General features: G+C 42.3%; 1 protein-coding gene across 3 annotated transcripts in view; it reads right to left on the bottom strand.

The window, feature by feature from the left end:
• MBOAT2 (membrane bound glycerophospholipid O-acyltransferase 2) overlaps positions 1-22,970 on the bottom strand; it is a 1,094,556-nt gene that overhangs the window by 630,608 nt on the left and 440,978 nt on the right. For all 3 annotated transcript variants that reach the window (XM_085610738.1, XM_085610736.1, XM_085610737.1), the window contains exon 3: positions 18,124-18,201. In XM_085610738.1, coding sequence (XP_085466864.1) covers positions 18,124-18,201 — 78 coding nt within the window. The remainder of the gene's footprint in view (positions 1-18,123; positions 18,202-22,970) is intronic.

The following is a 22,970-nucleotide window of genomic DNA, read 5'->3' as shown; positions in this document are numbered from 1 at the left end:
TCCATAGAAAGCAAGAGGGAGGGGACAGGACCATGCACATGGACAACAGAGAACAGAGGGGCAAGAGGCAATGGTAGCTAGCTGACCATAATGGACAGACAGGAGAGAAAGCTGCAGCATAACAGACCATAACAGGGCAGGAGGGATGGATCAGGGGCATTACAATGGAACAGACAAGCCAGGAGGGAGGGAGTAGGGGTCTGCATATGTAAACAGAGGGCTGGGGGCAAGGGGGCAGGGCAGGAGCAGCAAGATAGCCATGGAGGTCAGGCAGGATGGGCACTAGAAGCAAGACACACCATGAAGAGCAACAGTGAGACTGTGATGGCATACACACAGACCATGGAGGGAAGGTGGGAGGGGGTCAGGGGCAGCTAACTGACCACACAGGGAAGGTGGGAGGGGCCATGGCAGCACAGAAGACCATGCATGGCAAGCGGGAGGGTTAGTGGCAGCACAATGGCTATGATGGGCAAGAAGGAGGGTGCAGGGACATGCACAAAGGACGATGGAGGATAGAAGGGAGGGTCAGGACCTGTGCACAGACAAGAAAGTTCAGGGGAAGGGGCCTCACAACAGACCGCACGGGGCAGGCAGGAGGAGCAGTTGCAGCACAACAGACCAGGGAGGGCAGAAGGGTGTGGCAGTACAATGGACCATGTAGGACAGGAGGAAGAGGATAGGGGCATGGCATGTGGACAGGCTGGGTGGAGGTGGCAGGGACAGGTTACAGTCATCTGACAATGCTAGGCTGGTGGGCGGGGAGTGGCAGCTCAACAGAACACTCAGAGTAGATAGGAGTGGCAGGTCCATGGAACTTGGTGGGCGAAAAGGATGGAGCAGGAACATGCACAAAGACATCGGAGGGCAGGGGGAAGGAGAATAGGGGCAGCAAGCTAAGCACAGAGTTTAAGCAGGAGGTCAATGATGGGGCATAGAATTGGGCAATGGAGGGCAGGAGGAGTGGACTGGTACATCATACTAAATTGAGGGCAGTGGCAGCACATCAGACCATGCATGGCAGGAGGGAGGAGGCTAGTCCATGGATTCACACAACAGAGGATAGGGAGGAGGGTGATGGGGCAGCAAGCTAACTGTTCAGAGAAGGCGGGTATTAGGAACTTTATTGTTTTTAAAACATGTGTCTGTGCGAACTACTTAAACATGAACAAGTATGCAGCATAATCTCACTTTTATTCAGGAAGAAGAGGACGTTTGTGACTGTGACTCCGGGCTCACTTGGCAGAAACACCCCCTGACCCTCCACCCCCTATCGCAAAATGTAATGCCCGTGAAAAGGGTAGGTGAACACAGTGTTATATAGAACATAGTCCTGAGAGCACGATTGAAAATGAAAACTAGATATAGTGTATGGTATAAACTATGCACCAAAAAGTGTGATATAAGATGAACCGGGCGTGAAATATAATATGCAATACATTGTGCGCAATGACAGATTCATTGGAGAGCGCGAGATAGCACAGGCACTAGCTCGTGCTATGCGATATGCGCCTTGGAGTGTAATATGCACAGGGCATTGTTGTGTAACCTAACTAGTCTCTAAAGTTGTAATATAAAATATGTGCTGGGGAGTGTAACGTTGCATATGCACTGTGACAAAGATATGGATCCCAGATTGTAATATGTATGGCATAGCACTGTGCGTTATAACATAGGCATCGAGGAAGGCACGTTAGATGGGGCAATATAACCCGTGCGAAGACAAGTGTGGCATGACATATTCACGGGGTGGTGTTACAGTGCACCTGGGCTAGAGAGTGTCATAGCATATGCACTAGCTAGTGGAATACAACACAGAAGTGTGTGGCACTCAGCAGGCAATGGTGGGTGTAACACAGCATTGGGCTCTGCGAGGAGCGCGCTGTGACTCTCAAGTGATGTTCGTCCCCTTTCCAGAGAGTAAAATAAAAAGTATTACACATCCGGCAGTGGATGTGTGTTTTATTAACCGTGAGGGGGGTTTCTTGCATAGTTTTGGTCGAATTTTTGTCGAATCCCCTTTGAATGGCTTGGTGTGCATGTGTATAAAATGTGCCCGTCAATAGCTACCCATGTTTGTATAAATAAACGACAAGGGTGTCTACCGGGATTAGGCACGGTAGGGCATCAGACATGTCAGAGCTTCACTAGTGGTGTAAATACATTCCACGTGGATTCATTGTATGCATAGTCGCCTTTTAATGAATATCATGCAAATCGTCATGGTGATAGGTATGTACGGTTTGTCCAGCATGTTCTAGGTGTGTCTATAAATATATATTTTTTAAAAATAATAAAAAACAGTGGCCGGCCCTGGGGATTGGGGTCAAAAAAATATAATTAGGAGACAGGCCCTGGGGGATGGGGTCATCAGGGCCAATAAATTAGAATAAGAAGGGGAACCACACAGCCCCCCTTCTTAAAAAATTAAAATAAATAAAAGACAGACATCGCGCCGGAGGCCACGCCCCCTCCTTGCAGCACTCTGCAAACGCGCCCCCTGGCGAGTTGTAAGTTTGGGAATTAATTCCTCTTCAATACTGAGGGTCCCTGAGGGCCAACTAGCCCAACAGGCATCTCCAGTATGCGCCAGGGAGCTGCGCTGCAGACAGGTGTTCTGAGGCCAAGCCCCTTTTTACACCTCTCTGCAACGCAGCTCTGTGGCGCTTACTGGAGGTACCTAGTGGTCTAGTTTGACCCTAGGGACCCTTAGGATTCAAGGGGACTTAATCTCTCAACTTAGAACAGCCACAGGGCGCGTTTGCACAGGGAGGGGACGGGGCCTGAGGTGACGTGTGCAAACACGCACTATGGCACGTTTTAAATTGGGGATATAATTTCCCTTCAATACTGAGGGCCCCTGGGGGCTAACCAGCCCACCAAGTGCTTCCAGTAAGCGCCACTGAGCTGCATTGCAGAGAGGTGGTCCAGGCCGTGCCACTTTTTACACCTCTCTGCAACGCAGCTCTGTGGCACTTACTGGAGGTACCTAGTGGGCTAGTTGGACCCTAGGGACCCTCAACTAAAAACGGACACAGGGCGTGTTTACACAGTGGTGAAGGGAGGGGACGGGGCCTGAGTTAACGTGTGCAAAAACGCCCTGTGGCCTGTTTTAAGAGGTAGTTTTAATCCCCCTGCCCTATTATATACTAGGGGCTTACAGAGGAGGTCATGCTAATCACAGGGGGACCCCAACGCATAATGTTCCCTAGTGTATGTAGGTGTTTTCACTGTATTCTAAGTGTCTTTTAACATAGCACTGGCTCTAGGACTGGTTAGTCAGACTCAGTTACCACCAGTATCCGTCTGAAAAAGTTGAGGGTACAGGATGATTTTGCAACAAGGCTTCTTTTTGCTCTTCTTTTTGTTCTTTCTGCACGTTATCCTTCTTACTGCACTTTTCTTCGTCTTTGAAGACTTCTGTTGCTTCTTTCTGAACTTCTTTTTTTTCTTTATGTGCATTTTTTCTTCTTTCTTCACATGTCCTATCTCTGTAGGCATAGTTAGAAATTAGCATTTAAAAAACCTTTGAAATTCACAGAAAAAACCATAGGTTTCAGGCACGTTATAGTTAGGAATTAGCATTTAAAAAACCTCAGAAATTCACTGAAAAAACCATAGGTTTCAGGGGCGTTATAGTTAGCTGGACTTTTCACTTGTACAAAACCATTGAAATTCCCCCGTTATAATTAGTTCAGCTAACTATAACTCGCGCGCCCGCAATGCACTGCTGATGACGTCACATATTACATCACTCATGACATGGTCAGTGACCATGACATCACTGATGACATCTCAAATGACATCACTGATGACATCACTGATGACATCATCCTTATGATAGAGTGGCAGACCTCCTCTCACCCTAATATAACCTTTGATACACACATTCAAAAATAGAGACTAAAATTTTCAAAACAATGGACATACCAATACCAGTTACAACAACCTCTTCAGTAATTCTAAGATCCACATACACATCCACTCATTCACCAACAGTCCTATACAGTCGCTCATACATGTACTCACTCATATGTACTCATACACCTATACATCCTGTTACACAATGCCACTCATCCATAGAGTTACTCACACACATAGTCACTCATGCTAATAAAGAATCAAACATACATTTACTTGCATATACAGTTATACACACACCACCACACTTACTTCTACGGAAACTTACACATACTTAGTCTTTTAAACAATCACTTATAGAAACACATACTTATTCATACAGGAACTCTTTCAATCTCTCACTCTCACATATACTCACTTATATACACCAATAGTCACATATACTAGTTTAAAACATGTAGTTACTCATAAAGACACTATTGAGACAGTCATTCACTCACTAACACACCCTTACACACACTCATCCACCCATACAGTCCTGCACACATGCTGTCTTCAACACATACAAACAGTGAGTCACTCATTCATGCACCTATGCACTACGTAATACCCCCCACCGAACCATGCAGACACTCAGACTGATACTCAAAAAACCAACTAATAACCTATATAGACACCCATGTAGCTACTCACCAACCCATGCAGCCCCTTATACACAAAGTGAGAGACTGATACAGATATTTACATATTTAAACATTACTCACTAAGCCATGTATTCACTATGATACACTTAATCAGTCAGTTACACAATCAATTTTTCAAAAACAAATCATCCATTTAGACACTTATATACCCATTTATTCTTCCATCGACCTTGAGATATACATATATTAAACATATTTAATTTTCAGAAAAACACACATTCATTGGATGATGTCATCAGTGATGTCATTTGAGATGTCATCAGTGATGTCATGAGTGATGTCACTGACCATGTCATGAGTGATGTAATATGTGACGTCATCAGCAGTGCATTGCGGGCGCGTGAGTTATAGTTAGCTGAACTAACTATAACGGGGGAATTTCAATGGTTTTGTACAAATGAAAAGTCCAGCTAACTATAACACCCCTGAAACCTATGGTTTTTTCAGTGAATTTCTGAGGTTTTTTAAATGCTAATTCCTAACTATAACGTGCCTGAAACCTATGGTTTTTTCTGTGAATATATATATATATATATATATAATTTTTATTCACTAAAAAAAAAAAGGTTACAGAGACGTTATCGTTAGATTTACGTTTTATCCCCACAAAACCATAGAAATTCAGCAGCTATAGTTATACTTATGTTAAGAAACTATAACTTGTGGCCTAAAGTTATTTAATGGCACGAGTCATAGTTTCTTTACTTCAGTATGATGTGAAAGTAAAATATGAATCTAACTAGAACGTCCCTGTAACCTTTAGTTTTTCCAGTGAATTTTTATGTTTTTTTTAAACATAAAGTATTATATAATTACGTATGTTTATACTGAGACTTGCGGCCTTTGGCCGTGCGTGCCGGGGGTTGGCCGAGGCCAGGCTCTACGGTCAACCCTACCCCCGCATGCACCCAACCAACCAATCGTCTTTTTATTGGCTTCTCAAGTGAGTTCATATCACACTGCATCCTGGAACTGGTGGTTCACAAGCATGCTTATAAAAAATATTAAAAGATTGCTTTGGAACGTCGAGTGGCAATTATACAATACGAAAACTGTGATAATATTTTGGGAATACAACAACCACTGATGGTAAGAAAGCATGCTTGTACAACACCAGGTCCAGGATGCATTGTGACAGTTTGTGACAGTTTTATTACTGTTCACACGGATACCAAGACTGGTATCCGTGTGAACAGTAATAAAACTGTCACAGACACTGCTTTGGAGTGCCGCTTCTTTCTTTGGTTATAAAATATATATCTATTTTAGAGCCAAAGAAATATATATATTTTATAGCCAACCGCTTTGAAGTGCCGCTTCTTTCATTGGCTATAAATAATTTTGAGGTGGTCTGACCTCAAAGTGAGCACCAGCAACAAGAGCGCGCCAGTACAGAACAATTTATAAGGGGAGATATATATATATATATATATTCACTGAAAAAACCATAGGTTTCACACATGTTATAGTTAGCTGGAAATTTTACTGATAAAAAACCTATGAAATTCCCCCGTTATAGTTAGTGCAGGCAACTATAACTCACGCGACCGCAATCCTCTGCTGATGCTAATACTCTATTTAGACACTTATTTGCCCATGTCTTCTTCCATTAAATTTTAGCTATACATATATTACAATTATTTTTTTTTCATAAAGACACATATGTCATCAGCAGAGGATTGCGGTCGCGTGAGTTATAGTTGCCTGCACTAACTATAACGGGGGAATTTCATAGGTTTTTTATCAGTAAACTTTCCAGCTAACTATAACATGTGTGAAACCTATGGTTTTTTCAGTGAATTTGCAAGGTTTTTTAAATGCTAATTCCTAACTATAACGTGTGTGAAACCTATGGTTTTTTCAGTGAATTTGTCCGGTTTTTTAAATGCTAAGTTACTTTACGCCATTCGTGGCGTGCGCGCCCACTTAACGCAGTTCGTTCCGTGCGCGCACGGTGCGCTTCGCGCACCGCGCGCCCACTTTACGCAGTTAGTGCCGTGCACGCACGGTGGGCACGCGGTGCGCTACGCGCACCGCGTGCTCACGTTACGCTGGATGGGCCATGTACGCACGATGCGCTTCGCGCACCGTGCGCACATGGAGGGCATATTACGCGCTTCGTTGTGCAAGGTAAACTTTTACATTTTCATTGCAAACAGATGCCATGCACAAATGGTGCCCTTCGGCCACCATTTGCACACGGGGTGGGGAGAGTATGGTTAATTTTTTTGTTTTAAACATTTAGATTTCCTTTGATGTTATATGCCATGCACATATGGTGCCCTTAGGGCCCCATTTGCACACGGGGTGGGAAGAATATTATTAATTTTTTTTAAAAAAAATTTTTTTACCGTACGCGTATGGTAATCAATTACGCGTAAGCGTAATCGCCGAATTTTTGAAAAAAATTAATATTGACTTTTTCCCATTGGGGGTTCTTTGGGGACACCTACATCAAATCTAGGTGGTTAGGAGCAGTCTATACAGCTCCTTTATATGTTTTTTCCCTTTGTTTTGCCTCCCCCCCGTCTGAGTGCGAGAGAGAAAATGGCGGCCGCCGCTTCCTGGTTTCGACCGATTCGAATGTTTACTAAGATCTAACAGCCAATCAGAATCGCGCTCGCGCACGTCACCGTACGCGTACGGTAAGCGCACCGTAAGCGCACCGTAAGCTGGCTCAGATATATATATTGATTTAAAGGCTATTTTCTCAGAAACTACTGAACAGATTTACACCAGACCTACAAAAGGCACTTCCTTGACCTGAGGACTACCTCTCTGCCAAATTTCAAGTAACTCTGTTCAGCCGTTCGGGCTGTAGCTGTGTCTAAAGGTCCTATGGAAAAATGCATGGGAAAAACGCGTTTTGGGACCCCCCTTTTATCTCAGCCCCCGCTTGACGAATCCCCCCCGAGACTTTCAGGGTAGGAGCGGAGCGTAGCGCCCCACCTATTTTGAAAATTTCGCGAGGATTCGTCGACCGGCGCCAAAGTTATTCCAAATAGAATGTTGCGGTTTTCCTATGGAAACAGGGTCCTAACTATAACTACCTACTGGCGACCGCCAGTAGGTAATATATATATATATATATATATATATATATATATATATATATATATATATATATATATATATATATATATATATATATATATATATATATATATATATATATATATATATATATATATATATATATATATATATATATATATATATATATATATATATATATATATATATATATATATATATATATATATATATATATATATATATATGTTTTTTTTCTCCGTCCTCAGCCCTGTTTGAACATCGACGCTTCTTCCTGGGGGTGGTCCGTGCTTTTCCGGAAGGGCCAAGCCGGTATTTCTGGGCTGCCTGGAATATTTAGCATAAGCATACCATTTCAACTTTGGACATGGTGTCACAAACTCAATCTTTTCAAATAATAAAAGAGAGAAACTTTTATATTCAAAGAAATGCATAAAATGCTCGACAGACGTTTCAGGAACTGTTTGTAAAATAGAAGCACTGGCAAAGTCAAAAGGTTTGGCCATTTTGAGTCAGGACAAAGATATTATAAATAAAAATTTAAAAAGCCTGCTGTGGTGGAACAAAAAAAGACTGAAAAAAACATTGCTCTCTACATACAATAATATTTAATGTAAGATGAGTCAGTGTGCTTTCGAGATTTAAAACATTCTCCCATACAAGTGGAGGAATGTTACACCAAACAGCCCACAGCATGAGGTGAGAAAGAAAACTCCTCTGGGTGGAGTCAATGCTCACGATATGCGCATTTTAAACATCTGATACCAATCGGTCCTGCAGAATGCTGTGCGGACGAGCCGGATCTTATACAACCACTTGTTAAGGGATAATCCTTAACAAGCTAACAAGTTCCTGGAGAAGAATTTTGGCCATGCAACATTCTAAATTGGGTTAAAAAAGATTGAGTCTTTGATGAAAAAGGCTATAGTTGCACGAAATGTCACAAAAATATTGATCATTAGTAAAACAATCACGCAGCCTGGTACATGCATAGCTCTAATATATAGAAAATGCTTACTGGCTTCCATGAATGATGTCACCTAGGTAATAACTATTCTCTACAATGGTCTTCTTGAATATGACTTTAATAACTTATTTTTCTGTCAAACACAAAGCAAATAAAATCTCAAGTTTTACAAATACTACCAATACATACAGATGTGCTACTATAAATAAGGATTCCTAAACCTCTTGTTGCTTCATTCACAAAGCCATTTCGCCTCTAAGCCTATGTTTACGGCCGAAATTGGCTCCAACTGCATATGTCGGGTATCCACAAAATGATTCCCAGCAGGTGTAAATGTGTTCCCTACAGCATAGCTACATGCAGTAACTATGCTTTATTATGCAGTAAATCCCATGCAAGGAGAGAATCAAAACATGATGTTACCCTGTGAAATGCCACAAGTGAGTGTGTGGGTATTTACAAATATCTGTCTGACCCTTGACCACTCTGAAATGGTGGATTATTTGCTCTAGAAAATTACTGGAGTTAATCCCCTTCCAGAGTAGGAAGGGGAATAAAACACACCTCAACTTTATGGGGGTGTAGAAGAATTATTTTCTTTAAAGAGAAAAAAAAAATTGATTTGCAAAGCAAGCTGCCTTTTCCCAAAACGGAGTTCTACTGTGTGTACAATACTGAACATGGGGAAGAGCAGCTGCGATAAATGTCACAAGGCATCCCCAGTAGTACAGTAGGATTAATTAGGTCCTCCGGAATCAGTTGATCTACTGCAATGCCTTTAAAAGTGTGTTTTTTAGGTCGAGCCTGGGCAGCGCATGTGCTGCACTGCGAGGCATGCTGTATTGAGGTATGGAATAGAAGCTCTGCCCATTTACTGCCCATCTTTTCAATTGACTCCCGTTACTGTCCTTTCGAAATTTTTGCTTTTAATTACAAAATAGGCTTAGTAATTCCTCCTTCGTACCGCCTTGTCTGCATTTGTTAAACTCCCATATGGACTGGACTTTTTACTTGTGTTGTTACAAGGTCTGGTTTCTCTAGTCTGTGACAAACATTTTCTTTAATGAACTTCCACTATTCCACCCACGACCTGCTTTCCAACAAGGCTGAACGCCACCCTCTTTTATATTTTTAATAGTGATGGCTGCGGGTCCACTTTAACTATTGCTGCTGCGCTTATTTATTTATTTAATTTGCAGCACGGTGCGCTTTAAATATAGTGGCTGCTCTTATTTATTTAATTAGCATCACGGTCCATTTTAACTATAGCAGACGCGCTTTCTTATTTATTTAGTTTTCCAGCGTGGTCCGCTTTAACTTTAGAGGCCGCGCTACAGAACCTTTGTTTATTTTTAAGTCAAAGTGACCCTTACCACGCTTTCACTTTAATGTTGGCCATGCCCCTTTCTTTGGACGCTGCTCACTGTAACCTGAATACGCGAGGAGTGTCTAAAGAAAGGAGCGGCCCACCATTAAAGTAGTCTCGCATTTGCGAGAGTTTGAACTATTGGCATTATAAATAACAATGCCTTTTATATGTCTGTTGGTTTTAGAAACACATAAATAACAGGCATTGTCATTTACAATGCCAATAGTTTAAACTCTCACAAGTGCAATACCTATTGCATTTAAAATTCTTGTTAGTGTTGTGTGCCCATGCAAACCTTAAATGTGAGTATGGCCCTCTCCTCCCTGATCAATGAAGTACTTTGAGATGGTGGCACTTCATAATTTGGATTATAGTATTTCATATATGTAGAGCGTGGAAACACCTAAAACTAAAGAAAATAAGATTATTCAATTAGCGAATTACTGCAGCAGGGCCCCTTTTTTGTATACGTTCCAAACTGCACTAGGACCACACGTTTGAACCAAACACAACCACAGTGACAGAAGAAAAAACATCCTTTAGACCACATACAACAATTTACAAAATCTCAAACCATACTCTAATTCAATAATCATGCTCCTTAAAGCCCACTAGCTGGATTGAAAAAGCCCCATGCCTTCTCGCAGTAAAGGTGCAAAACACGTGTTGGCCTCAGATCTCTAAACTACATAAAAAAGAATAAAATAATACAAGTGAATCTGCAGCAATTCACTGATTTAATTCTCTTATTTTATTCTCTCTCAACTGTTTCCTTGCTTTACCCATATGAGATACTACAATGCAAATGATGAAGTGGCAGCATCTCTGATCTAATCTTTGTATGCCCGATAGTACACCGACTGGCATAGATTTCCAGGTATATTACTCAGAAATCTGTATCTGTGCAGAAAAGTATATGTGGTTTTCTTTGTGAATCATATTTTTACTTTCTGGTTTCATATTTGTGTTAATTTGGTACACTGTACAATTAGCAATCAGAGAATCTTTTTACACATTCACTACAAGTGATTGATTACAAGATTATATTCTATTGCAACTAAAAACCCACAGAAAACCATTTTATGGTTATTCCAGAGAATAATGCTCTCTTCTGCATCCCATCAGCACATGCATTTCAATAGGTGAATGCAACTGCTAAGGTGACAAGTTGACAGTATTTCACCTCTCGTTCTCTCTCGAAAACACTTATATTAAACTTACTTCTGTTTCTCTTTTCCTCTGTGCGCTTAAATTCTAAATCATTATCACGGGGGAATAAAAATTATGCTGCATTACAAAAAAAATAAAATACCAAAGTTAATCTTGGGAAATGGGGCTATAAGTCTACTGATACTGTCAGACCAGCATAACTAACTGCATCCGTAAAAACAAACCAGTCACTATATGTTCTTGTGGCGTTAACATGTATCCAAGTTAACCTAAGTGTTAGGCTTCATCACGTCCATTATAGTCTAATTGTACAATAGGTAACCGTATACTGACAATAGTGTGTAGTACACCCATTGCCCTATGTGGGGGCAGGATCAGTAATGAAAAACTGAAAGCCAACAGCTGGAACATTTACTGACTTAATGCATACATTATGCAAAACAAAAAGAGGAACTCAGGAAAAATCATATTTTGGATGAGGCCCAAACCAAGTGAAATATATCAATCTGCTTTGTATCCTCTGAGGCCTACATTCTGAGATACTGCCTCAAGCCAGGATATGGCATAAGTAGTAACGTTTAAACATTTTTTTAATATAATATAATTCAAGCCATCATCAATTGACTAAAAATAACTCCTGAAACATGGTTTTCTCTCTTCCAAGCTTATTGGAGACATATAGCCAAGATCAGATAGGAACAATGAACCTACAACAACAAAGACAAAATTACTCTTACACACAATTGCATGTGACGTAGGCAAAACAGAAAGGGGACTGCTGGGTCCTGTCATAATTTAGATTGAGAGAATTCCAATTAAAAGGGATCAATCACCCATGTCATTGTATTTAATTTTTCTAGGGGAATGAGAAGGTATATATGGTTCGTAAAAATATGCATGAAATCGAACAAAATCCAGAGTTGGTAATGTTATAACACACATGAAAAGAGACACTTAAACAGGTACAGCTTAACCACCAAGTAAATTTGGTTTACATAACTGTGTACATATAGTAATATTTGCACAAACTGCACTTGGTATATAATTAACATATATATACACATACACACACACATTTCCGCTAAAAACATGTAGGATAAAAGTAACTTTAATAAACAATTAACTGAACCTTGATATTTTTATTATTTACTGAACGTTTATTAAGGTTATGAATCACAAGTGTAGAACAATAGCCCAACTACTCTGGCCATGGGATTGACTACATTTAGCTTTTTGAATCCCAACCATATTATACAAAACAGTCAAATAAAAACAAAATTCAGAACTACGATCCGACAACAAGCCTGCATGCATGTTCCAATGAAAAAATTGTGGGTTGGCATTTCAAACGCTGTTTTCCCTGCCTCAAAATCTCTTAATCACATGGTACTTACTTTACATTGAGACTTCTGAAGTGGCGATTTTCCCAGTTTAATGAGCATGTTTGCTGTTACAATGGCATTTTCATTCTAGTACATTAAGAGATCAAAGCCGATGAACACAGAGATCAAAGTATGGTGTTTATTTGCTAAGTGAGCAATATTTAAGAGCACTGAAAATGGGAACACAAAAGAGTAAACACAATGAATTAAGTTAGAGAACCAGGAAACTCAAAGGCGTTACAGAAGTTTTTGCAGCCGCCGTCCTGTCGTGCACGCCAGGTGCCTCATATCTGAACCTTCTCCACTCTTGGTCTAGCCCAGGGGTCTCTAACCTTTTCTGTACTGAGAGCTACTTATGTTCAATGAAACACACTGAGAACTACTAATATGGTTAGTGTTGTATAATTTCAATTTTGTAATATGTATATTTATTCAACCAAGTAAAAGCTTCCTGGTCTAGCCATTTGTATATCTGTGCAGTGACATGCTTTAATGAAAGTTTATGGGTGCCTCACCAAACTTTACAGGGGACCCCATCAAATTCAATAATGATCTAGCCAGACTACACCCAAATCCCCCATCAAGAGCATTAATCAATCACAAATGAGGGCTGACAATAAGTGTCCTTCAAACTTGTGATCCTGACACCTGTAAGAAGGAACACAAAGACTAATAAATCTATGTGAAATATGGTTTAGAAATATTAAAAATGTGCACAGAGGAAAGTGCCAAGTTCCATGTCACAAGTGTCATGCAAGTCAGACACAAAAGAAACAATCAGGTGCACAGGAAAAACCTTCAACTTTTTGTGATTAAGGACACATTTTGCCTGCCCAGAAAAAAAAGAACCTGAGCTAATCGGTGTAAACAGCAATAATTCCGCATTACAAGAATTGAATCAAACCTCATGAGGGTGCGGTAATGTAACCCTGTAATAACCGTCCTTATAGTATAGGTAATTCAGGGTACAGTATAGTGCTCTCACAACGTGAAAGTCTTCGCTGGCCCTCCACCCTAAAAGCCAGCATCATTAAAGGTCACGTAGACAGGAGAGGCATACACAGCTGTGTGGTTCATCAAGACATAGCTCTTTTAATTTCTCAGACTTTGCACAAAGAGAAAACCCATTCATGTTCTGTACAACTTAGAATCAAAGAATCCAGTTAAGATAAAACACAGTTGATTTTTCAAAGATATATTAACAAAGGCAGGTTTGTCCCCAATGAAATACCATCACAACATGTCTTATAGACATTCATTAAACACTGCAATTATATCCCCGCAAGGGCCTGCACCTGGTGCTAACAGTACACATTCCCCAAAAGGTACCTGGGAACACAGATCAGATCGTAACTGTAAGAATGCAAGCTTCCTCTCTGCCCACAGCAGCACAACAGAAGGATGTGCCAAAACACCAAGACCAATGTACACTACCAGGAAACCGCATCTCGCACCATCCCTGCCAGATTACCTGTAACCAGGCGTGATCTCCATGGATTCATCAGATCTAGGCCACTCAGTATAGGGCAGAAAGGCCCAGGACCAACAGCAGGTCAGTTCCCCCTCCTTCCATCCCGGTGTCCCACACCTCACGGGGAAGAAAGCCATGAAATAGTTCAGTTTTGGTTCACATTTGCTTAGAAATTTCTGCCACTCCTGCCTTTGCTTAGGAGCGGGTGGGTAATTTATTCACGCTGATATGATGCAGCCCCAGCCACTGGCAGATCCGTCCGCGGATGGAGCTGCGCAGAATACAGTGGCGGCTCCATGCATGGTCGGGGAATGAAGAGGCCATTTCTCACCTGGTGCCGCGATTTAAAAGTCCTTCAGTGCGGTCGCCACCTGATGATGTCAAATCGCATCCCGTTAGCAGTCTCCTGCTTGTCGCATGACTAAGGGTGCACCTCTGCTACGCACCAGTGGCCGTATTACGCATTGTCTGCATAAAAGGTGCGCTGGGTGCAAACAATGACAGTGCACCCTATTACGATGTATGTGCTACACCCAGGGCATCCGCGAACTCAGGCTGCCCTGAGAGCAGCACATTAAAGTGAAAACACAGAGCGGCTTCTGGCACCCGATCCATGTTTTACAGTGCAGGCGGCAACCCGATTGCACTTTTAAAGGGGATAGAGATCCCCTTGCAGGCGACTGCATTCGGTGACTGCACCAGCCTGCAAAGAGATGTCTGGGGGTCCATAGGAACACCTTTCTCCCCTCCAGAGGGCTGCTCTCAGGGGGCGCACTCATAGTGTGCCACCTAGAAGGTGGTGCACTGTGAGTGCGCCCCCTGAGAGCTGCTCTGCTTCTTCGCCTGTGCCTGTAATATGGCGCAGAGGTAAAGAAATTCCCTCATTTGAGTAGGGCACGCCCCTATGCAAATGAGGGAATACCACCTGACGGCAGCGATCGCGCTTTAAGTCCACTAGCGCTATCGGTATTACTGCACGGCACGCACAAGCGTCTGTGCCCCCTTCTGTTATATCAAAGTGCCCCGGGGCACACAAAGCGGGCGCAAACGCCTCTTGCGCCCTCAGGGCCCTTATTGTAATACGGCCCCGGGTGCACCAGCACATTATCGCAATAAGACCTGGGAACTTATAATATAGCTCGAAGAAATCCATAAAACAGTTCATCTCTTTATTATATACAATTCTAAGAAATTTTTAAGAAATGAATCATAACTCGATTATTCATGCAAAATAGAGGAGCTTCAATTGGAAATGTGTCTGGGCAAGTTTACAGTCGGGAAACAGCAGTTTTTCCTTTCCCCTATTGTTTTGAACTTGGCAACCTAATGTGTAACCTTAGAAACGTGTGTAAAATCAGTGAAGCAACGCGGCTCCCACATCAATCACACGTGCCCGTACAGCGAAGACAATAAATTACTCTTCACCGACGTGCAGCGTCGCTGCCTTAACGCTATCGTTTGTGTAAACTACAGCCATGTTGCATACACCTTACTGTATAATTTAACATCTGCTCCTCAACAGAGTATGATCTTTAGGAAACTCAGACGACACCTGGAATCGGGCCACATAAGTAACACAAAATATATGTTCTAATGAAAAATCAGCGGGTTTGCTTACAACAAAATGAAAGCAGACAACCCTTTGTCATGGTTAGAGGAGCTCCAGGTCCTATTTAGTAAAATGTTGAAACGACCTCTCTCAAAAACCAAGTTTTCTAGACAAAATCATACTATATTTTTAGCAGCATATGACCTAACAATAAGAAACAATAAGAAACAATTACATTTAAACAATTTAAACAATATTAAAAACACATTTCATATGTTAAAATAGTATTTGATATCTATCAGGTAAAATGGCAATAAAACAAAATGCTAAAAGAACAACCGTCCAACAATCAATAGAGTTGCTATGTCATTAATTAGATGTTTCATCCTGTACTCCTACTATATACTACAAATATCCGTACATTCTTTGCTCAAAATAAAACAATGATCAGAAAGCCAGCAGAATAACACCTTCATTAACAGAGACCTACCACTTTTAGCTTGCCGTTGTGTGCCCCTACGAGTGGTTAACCCTGCGGACCAGATATACAGTGCTACAATGTAATAAGCTGGGGGCTGATCCTATTACAAAGCTAATGTGTATCAGTGAATAACATAACATTATAGGTCTTGAGAACTGGTAATAACTACTTTCTATGGGCAACCAACACCTTTCTGCAAAAATGCATAAAATCTAAAAAAGAAGTCCCCACCACCCCATTCACAGTGAAGTCACAGGAGCTACTGCTAGAGTTGGTCTTATCACACTTATCACTTTAGGCTCTCATTGGAAGGGTTCCCAGCCTGAACTTGACCAACAAAGCGTGTTGTGCCTCTGGTGGGATCCAGTCTGGTTTGGATTCAAAAACCATACTCCCTTTAACAATAGATGCATATCAGGGAGTCATATTAGGATATATGAAACGCTTTCCTATGCTCGGATTACTGGAAATCCTCCTTAGAGGAGTCAGCTGTGTTGGATGTGATTAATGGTGGGTTGCTGCAAAACTGACTGAATCCCAGCTCCAAGAGTGTTCTTTACCAGTGACATCTATCGACTTGCAGTATCTAAGTCGTAGGATGCCACCTCAGTTATCGAACTGAGGTACGCTCCAGCCTGGGACTTTATACATAGTCTGACCAAACATATGAAGGTGCAGAGGGCAATAGCATAGCTATTGGTTTAATAGCAAGCTCCAAATACAATGGTACATGAGGGGAGCCAGGTCCCAGATGTAGCAGAGATCTTAGAAAATATTTTAAAGTATTCTGAAAGTCCCTTACCTCAATGCACCTCTAAATTGGGTATCTTGATGGTTGCTGCGATTGTCTTTAACATATACACTGAAAGAATAGCGCTGAGCAGTTGGCAACCAAACTGATGTTTGCATTTCAGGAACACAGGAGCAATTTACCTCAGTGTACTGGCAGCTTTCACCCTGTTTGAGCTTGTAGTTGAAACGGCTTTGGCATTAACGACGATGTATTCAATCTGACTTGACCGGTTTCCTGACTTGTAGGCCTTGTGGATGGGCCATAAAGGAAGTGCAAGCCACAACCCAGCAACAATTATTCTCCCCAATCAGTAATTTGACCTCAGCTCATATCTGACTGGGGGATCCGCTATGCTAGTTCTTCATAAATGGTTGATTTTTCTAGCATTTATTTGGGGGGCAAGAGGTGGTATGTCAGTGCTTAATTTGTGCCGGTGCTTTCCAGTGCTCAGCACCGGCACTTAATTGCCAGTACCGGGGCTTATGACTGTCTGCCACATGGTAATGGTGTCTGCCAATTTAGGTACGAGCACAACAACTTCTGTTTATTATTTAAATTTAAATTTCGAATTATTAGTATGTGCCTCCAAAGCCATTATTATAGCTTTGGGGGCCTGTAATTATATGAACGGTCACACTTTTAAGAGTGTGATGATTAGTAGTGTGTTGGTGCTGTCACTGGCAGTGCTGCCAGGGGCAACGGATGGTGCAAGCTCTAGTGTCCACCTGTCTAGTGCCCTGGCACTAAGTTTTTTACAAATTAAGCACTGTGATATAGGACAATTTTTAACGATTTGAACATTGTTGGGCTTATGGTTCAATACACGGCAAAACAGATATATGTTTTTACCTGAAACTTGCAACCCACACTTCTTAAAGTCCTCCTATGGCTTACAATGTTCGCAAACACAGATTTGTATCCCCAAGCTGGATACTGTCAAGTATGTGCATCAATGAACCTCGAAATACTGCAGCTCGATGGATCACGAGAGCATGTGCGTCCCTAATTTGTGATTATGTGCTCTCTCAGATTTGTTATAGCAAGCATTGACAGTTGACACCGGAAATCTCGGCTATTGAACCTAAATGACATTTTCAACCACTTTACCTGGCCTCAATGAAAGCAAAGTTCTTCAAGAAGCAGAAGTGCAATGTCAGAGACCTTTCTGACCAATACCAACGTTACATAAAGGCCATACTGGCCCATAGGAAGAAAGCATTAATGCAGCACAATTTATGATAGATATTCTCTATGTCACTAACAGTTTGTTCTACCAATTATTTAGCTGTATCGTGTCAAAATCTGATGCAATTCAGCCTTACCTGTGCATGTGTTCCACTCCCACTATAACCATGATGTAGTATGAAATTCCACTTTGAAGCAGAAAATGTAAGGCATACCTAGAAAAAGCAAGACAACACTTAGGCTTTGTGGCTTATTCTTTGTCACCAGAATTATTCTGATAGCTAAAGCTTGAAAGTGCAAACGCAGACAGAGAAGTCCAACATTATTATGAATTAGTGAAAAAGTCACAGGAAAGACCAAAACAAGTTTTGCACGAAGAGAGATTCTTCTCATTGACACTCCATTTACTTTGAAATGTTAAATAACTGACAAAATACACTGGATCTTGCAATCAAATGGTTTTAGACTCTGTATTGTGTCAGATTGTGAGTCAGTGGCTTGTCCTCTTGAAAGGATTAGGTAAAATGTAGGCCTGGAAGGTAAACTCTGCTCCGTTCACGGAGTTTGTGGAGCAGAATTTTTTCCTCGCTCGCCAATGTTAAGTTGTAACGCTAGACCGCCTCCTAGCAAAGTCTCTCAACGTGAGTAGTTACGGATGGTCGTGACCGCTCGCGTTGAGAAACCTTCTGTTCTTGTTGAGAAAGGTGTCTCTCGAGTAGAACATTTATTCTAGCAGCAGAAAGAAGCAGTGCCCTCTTGCGCTGCTCATGATGCAGCTTGTGCTGATTTTACAGTGCGGGACAAACACCCAGTGCTAAAAATCTGCACAAAAGTCACAACCTAACTCACTTCGTCGCTTGTGGAACTCCGCGTAGCGCAGCAGATTTTTGCGAACTCGGCCTAGGCCAAGTAAAATGATCTGTGAGGAGTATAACGTGTGAAGCAACATTTACTTAGTGCAGGAGCAGTTGGATGGTGGTCAGGGAGTTTCCAACCCTAACTATTTGTAAGGGAGAGTATGTGGTGGCCATTAGGGTCATAAAGTCAAGATGCCAGTCAAATCCGGGCAGTTCAGATTTGCTATTGGAGATCTGCTCCTCCTTCTCTGCGCCCTTGCTCACCAAAGAAGCAGGCCCAGCCAGCATTCTTCTACAATTTCTGGCTGAGTAGATAGTGATTTCCTTAATTGAGGGAAGGTTGGGGGGAAGGATAGAGGAGACCAGGGCAGATAATTCTTGAGCACACACTCCTCTTTGCGTCACCACAGGCGCAGAAAGAAAACAGTTCCAGCCTGAAAGGCCTTGTGCATGATCCTCAGCACAATGTGAAAGCAGTGGCAAAGTAAGTGGAGCTGAGGCACTTACCACTCAGCATTTCATACCTGCAAGACACCACACATCCCCAGCTTCAGCCATCGAGCACACAGATTCTAATTACAAGAATTGCAAATTCCTCGAAATGCATATTGTGGCTGCTTGCATACCATATGGAGGAGGATCAGATGGAATCAAAGATACAGATCAGCCCATGGCTTGAATAGGATTGAATGAACTGCAGAATCCATCGCTATAGAAGAATTCCACAAACTGGTATATGGGAAACAAAGTTATCTTAAGTAGCATTACAGTGGCACTGCAGCTATTACTCCAAATTTTGATTTGTTTTCTCAGTTTTCCCATTTGACTGGGATGAGAACTTATTCTACTTCTTTCTAACACAAAGCTCCCCAAAAATGTAAAATCTATTGAGTACATCTATCATAGACAATAGTGCGAGACAAACCATGAAGTTGAAAAATATAATTCAAAAACATATGCCCATTTCCTCAGTTGTGTCACGACCCTCAGTGTGTCTTGAAGGAGAGCGAAGCTAATCCCATATTTTCCCACACAGGTGAAACCACTCCCTGCTTCCGTATCCAGAAGAGCACCAGTTTTGAAAAGATGAAGGGGGGCAAGCACTGAGAAAGACATGAAGACACTTTTTTTCAGCAAGATGGTTGTTAAAAGACCTGGACAGGACTCTCTAAGGGAGAGAATGGCACTGTGTTGCTGTGGCATACTAAGCCTCACTGTCAAGAAGGAAACAACAGAAGACAGTGAGTATTGGACAACTGAGTGTACTTTTATGCTGCTGTAACTGGCTGTTTCCTCCGAGATTGGGAGCCACAGAGTGGGACAGTTGGTTAGCTCTCACTAGACTGAATGCATGTACTCTGTGTTTGCCTGCATATATTGCCCCAGTTTCTTCTTGAGCCAAGAGATGCTGTTGTGACGGGGAGACTTGAATTGGTCAAAATGTCTTAGCCAGCCATAGTATAGCAAACAATTCCAAGATAGCAGATTTTCCAATCACAGACATACCGGCGTGACAATAAGAAAAACATGATAAACTAGATACTATCCTGGAAACAACTGGAATGACCAATGTTTAAAAATGCCCCCTTCTACAGGGTTACCCCTAAACAGTTTGCCTTGCTCCTCCTACTTTTTGCTGAATTAGTTGTTGCTTGCCTTAGGACTCTGTGCACTTTACCACTGCTAATCAGTGCTAACGTCCTTGTGCTCTCTCCCCTAAACATGGTAATATTGGTTCAAACTCAACTGGCATATTTAATTTAACTATATGCCCCTGGTAAAGTGGTACTCCCTGCACCCATTGCGTGTGAATTACATGCTATTAGTGATACTGCCACCCTTTTAAGAAGCCCTTTAACAATGTCTCAGGCCTGCCATTGCGCAACCTGTGTGTGCAGTTGACACTGCCATTTCAACCTTGTAAATAAACTTCTTGCCAGGCTCCAAACCTTCCCTTTTTATACATATAAGGTCACCACTAAGGTAGGCACTGGACAATCCTGAGGGCAGGATGGAATGTATTTAAAAAGCAGGATATGTGCATTTAAGTTTTGTATGCCCTGGTTGTGAATAATTCTCAAATTCGTTTTTCACTACAGCAAGGGCTATCTATCCCATAGGATAACATTGGGATTATCTTATTACATTTTATAAGCATAATTCCCAAATGGGAGGAGATAAACCCTTCAAGTCTGGTGTCTCTGGAATCATAATTTATAACCCTAACTAGTGGCGAAGTCAGATTTTAAAATTACAATTCTGAAAATGCCACTTTTAGAAAGCTGGCATTTTCTTACTTTAGCCATTTGGTGTCTGCTGCCGGTCTCTGATCACGTCTTGGGTGGGTTTTGTGTATTCCCCTAGACAGCCAGGCACAATGGGAGCTTAGGTGTGACTTGATGGGCCATCCTGGCAGGATGGAGGGAGAAGCTGGATCCAGCCTCACTTACACATGAATAAGCTGTGTTCTGTCTGCACACAAAGGGCTGCATACTCCCCTGTAGTGAGTCTGGAGCCAGGGCAGGAAGGGAGGACCTCCATGCACTTCAAAGGTTTGTCTTTGAAGTCTCCCCACTTCAAAGGCACCACTGGGTATAAGTACTGGACCTCTGACACCACCACTTCGGTACTCTGCTGGACCTGTGGATATTTTGGCAGGAAGGACTACGGTGCTGCTAAAGGACTGTAACCCTGCTGGACTGCTGCTTTGCTGGACTCCTGCTTTGCTGTGCTGACCTGCTGGACTGCGGCCCTCCTGCCTGGGTGAGAAGGACCGGACCTGCATCACTTGACCCCAGAAGGACTCCACGGGCTAGCAGACAGGCCTCCTGAGCTGCAGTGTCAGGGACATAAACAACTTCCAAACCCTGCACCTGGACTATGCCATCTGTGAGTCCACCCTGCCAAGTTGTGCCACCCCAGTCCAGGACCCTTGGAAGTGGGCCTAAGGAGCTTGCCTGCAGAACCAACACATTTTCTCTGCTGAGCGATGCAACCCTGAGCAGAACTGTTCTTTATCTTTTACGTTTCTGCGAGCAGAACTCCTGCATCCCTGCTTATGCGTGGATAGGACCGGTCGCAAAAGGTTTGCATCACCGCAGCCTCTGACATCTGGGACCTACGCATCGCCTTCGGAACCGCTGCTGCATGACGCTTTAACTGGCACAAGATCCTCGCATTCTACATTGATGACAGCCTTAACGATGATGTGAAACTGTGCAATGCAGTTGCAGTGCTCATTAGAACACAAGCATTGTCTCTGCTGCACCTCGCATCCTCGCTGCCGGACTTCACATCGCAAGCCTCCTCGACAAGATCCTTGACGCATCAAGACCTTGCACAGCAGCATCGTTGCATCTCAGAACCGATGCATCGCCTTGGCTGCGTGACGCATCGCCTTGGCTGCGTGACACATCTTCGACACGCTGCCAGAATTAAGGTACTTCATTCAGTGGGCCTAACTGGGTCTCTTTAGCCAGTCATCACTATTGCGGTCAGCCTACACTTGTGGCTTTGTACGGTCTGGATCAACCAGATATCCCCAAAAGCAATTTTTGCTTCTTAGCGCTATTTTACTTTAAACATTTGAAATTCAATATCTCCAGTTCTACTAATTGGATTTTTGTCATTTTGATCTTGTTTTATTTATTAATTTAAGCTCTTTTTGTGTCGTGTTATTAATGTTGTACTGACTGAAGTGTGCACAAATACTTTACACATTCCCTCTAAAGTTAGGCCTGACTGCTCTGTACCAAGCTACAAGAGGGGGAGCAAGGGTTATTTAGGGTTTGCCTGCTTCTTACCCTGACTACGATTGTGGTTGCTGCTTGATTAGGGCACTGTCAAAGCAATAAATATGAACGAACCTTCGGTTCAAACATGTTGTGTTTTTTAAACTTTTTGTTGATTGCACAACTTGAAAAAACATCATACCACATACAGTTATATACATTTGTAGGGAAATTAAGGTTCCCATGCCACCGCCACTATTGGTCCCTCCAATATCTAGTACAGTGTATCATTGGCTATCATCAAGCGAGTATCCCTCCAATGGCAGTGTACAAATATTTCCTCTGAATTTATTCCACCCGCTCCATACCCGCTCCCACTTCTTGGGACACCCTCTA

This window comes from Triturus cristatus, chromosome 6, assembly GCF_964204655.1.
Source record: "Triturus cristatus chromosome 6, aTriCri1.1, whole genome shotgun sequence".
Taxonomy (NCBI): Eukaryota; Metazoa; Chordata; class Amphibia; order Caudata; family Salamandridae; genus Triturus; species Triturus cristatus.
This window is presented reverse-complemented; position numbering and strand designations above follow the sequence as displayed.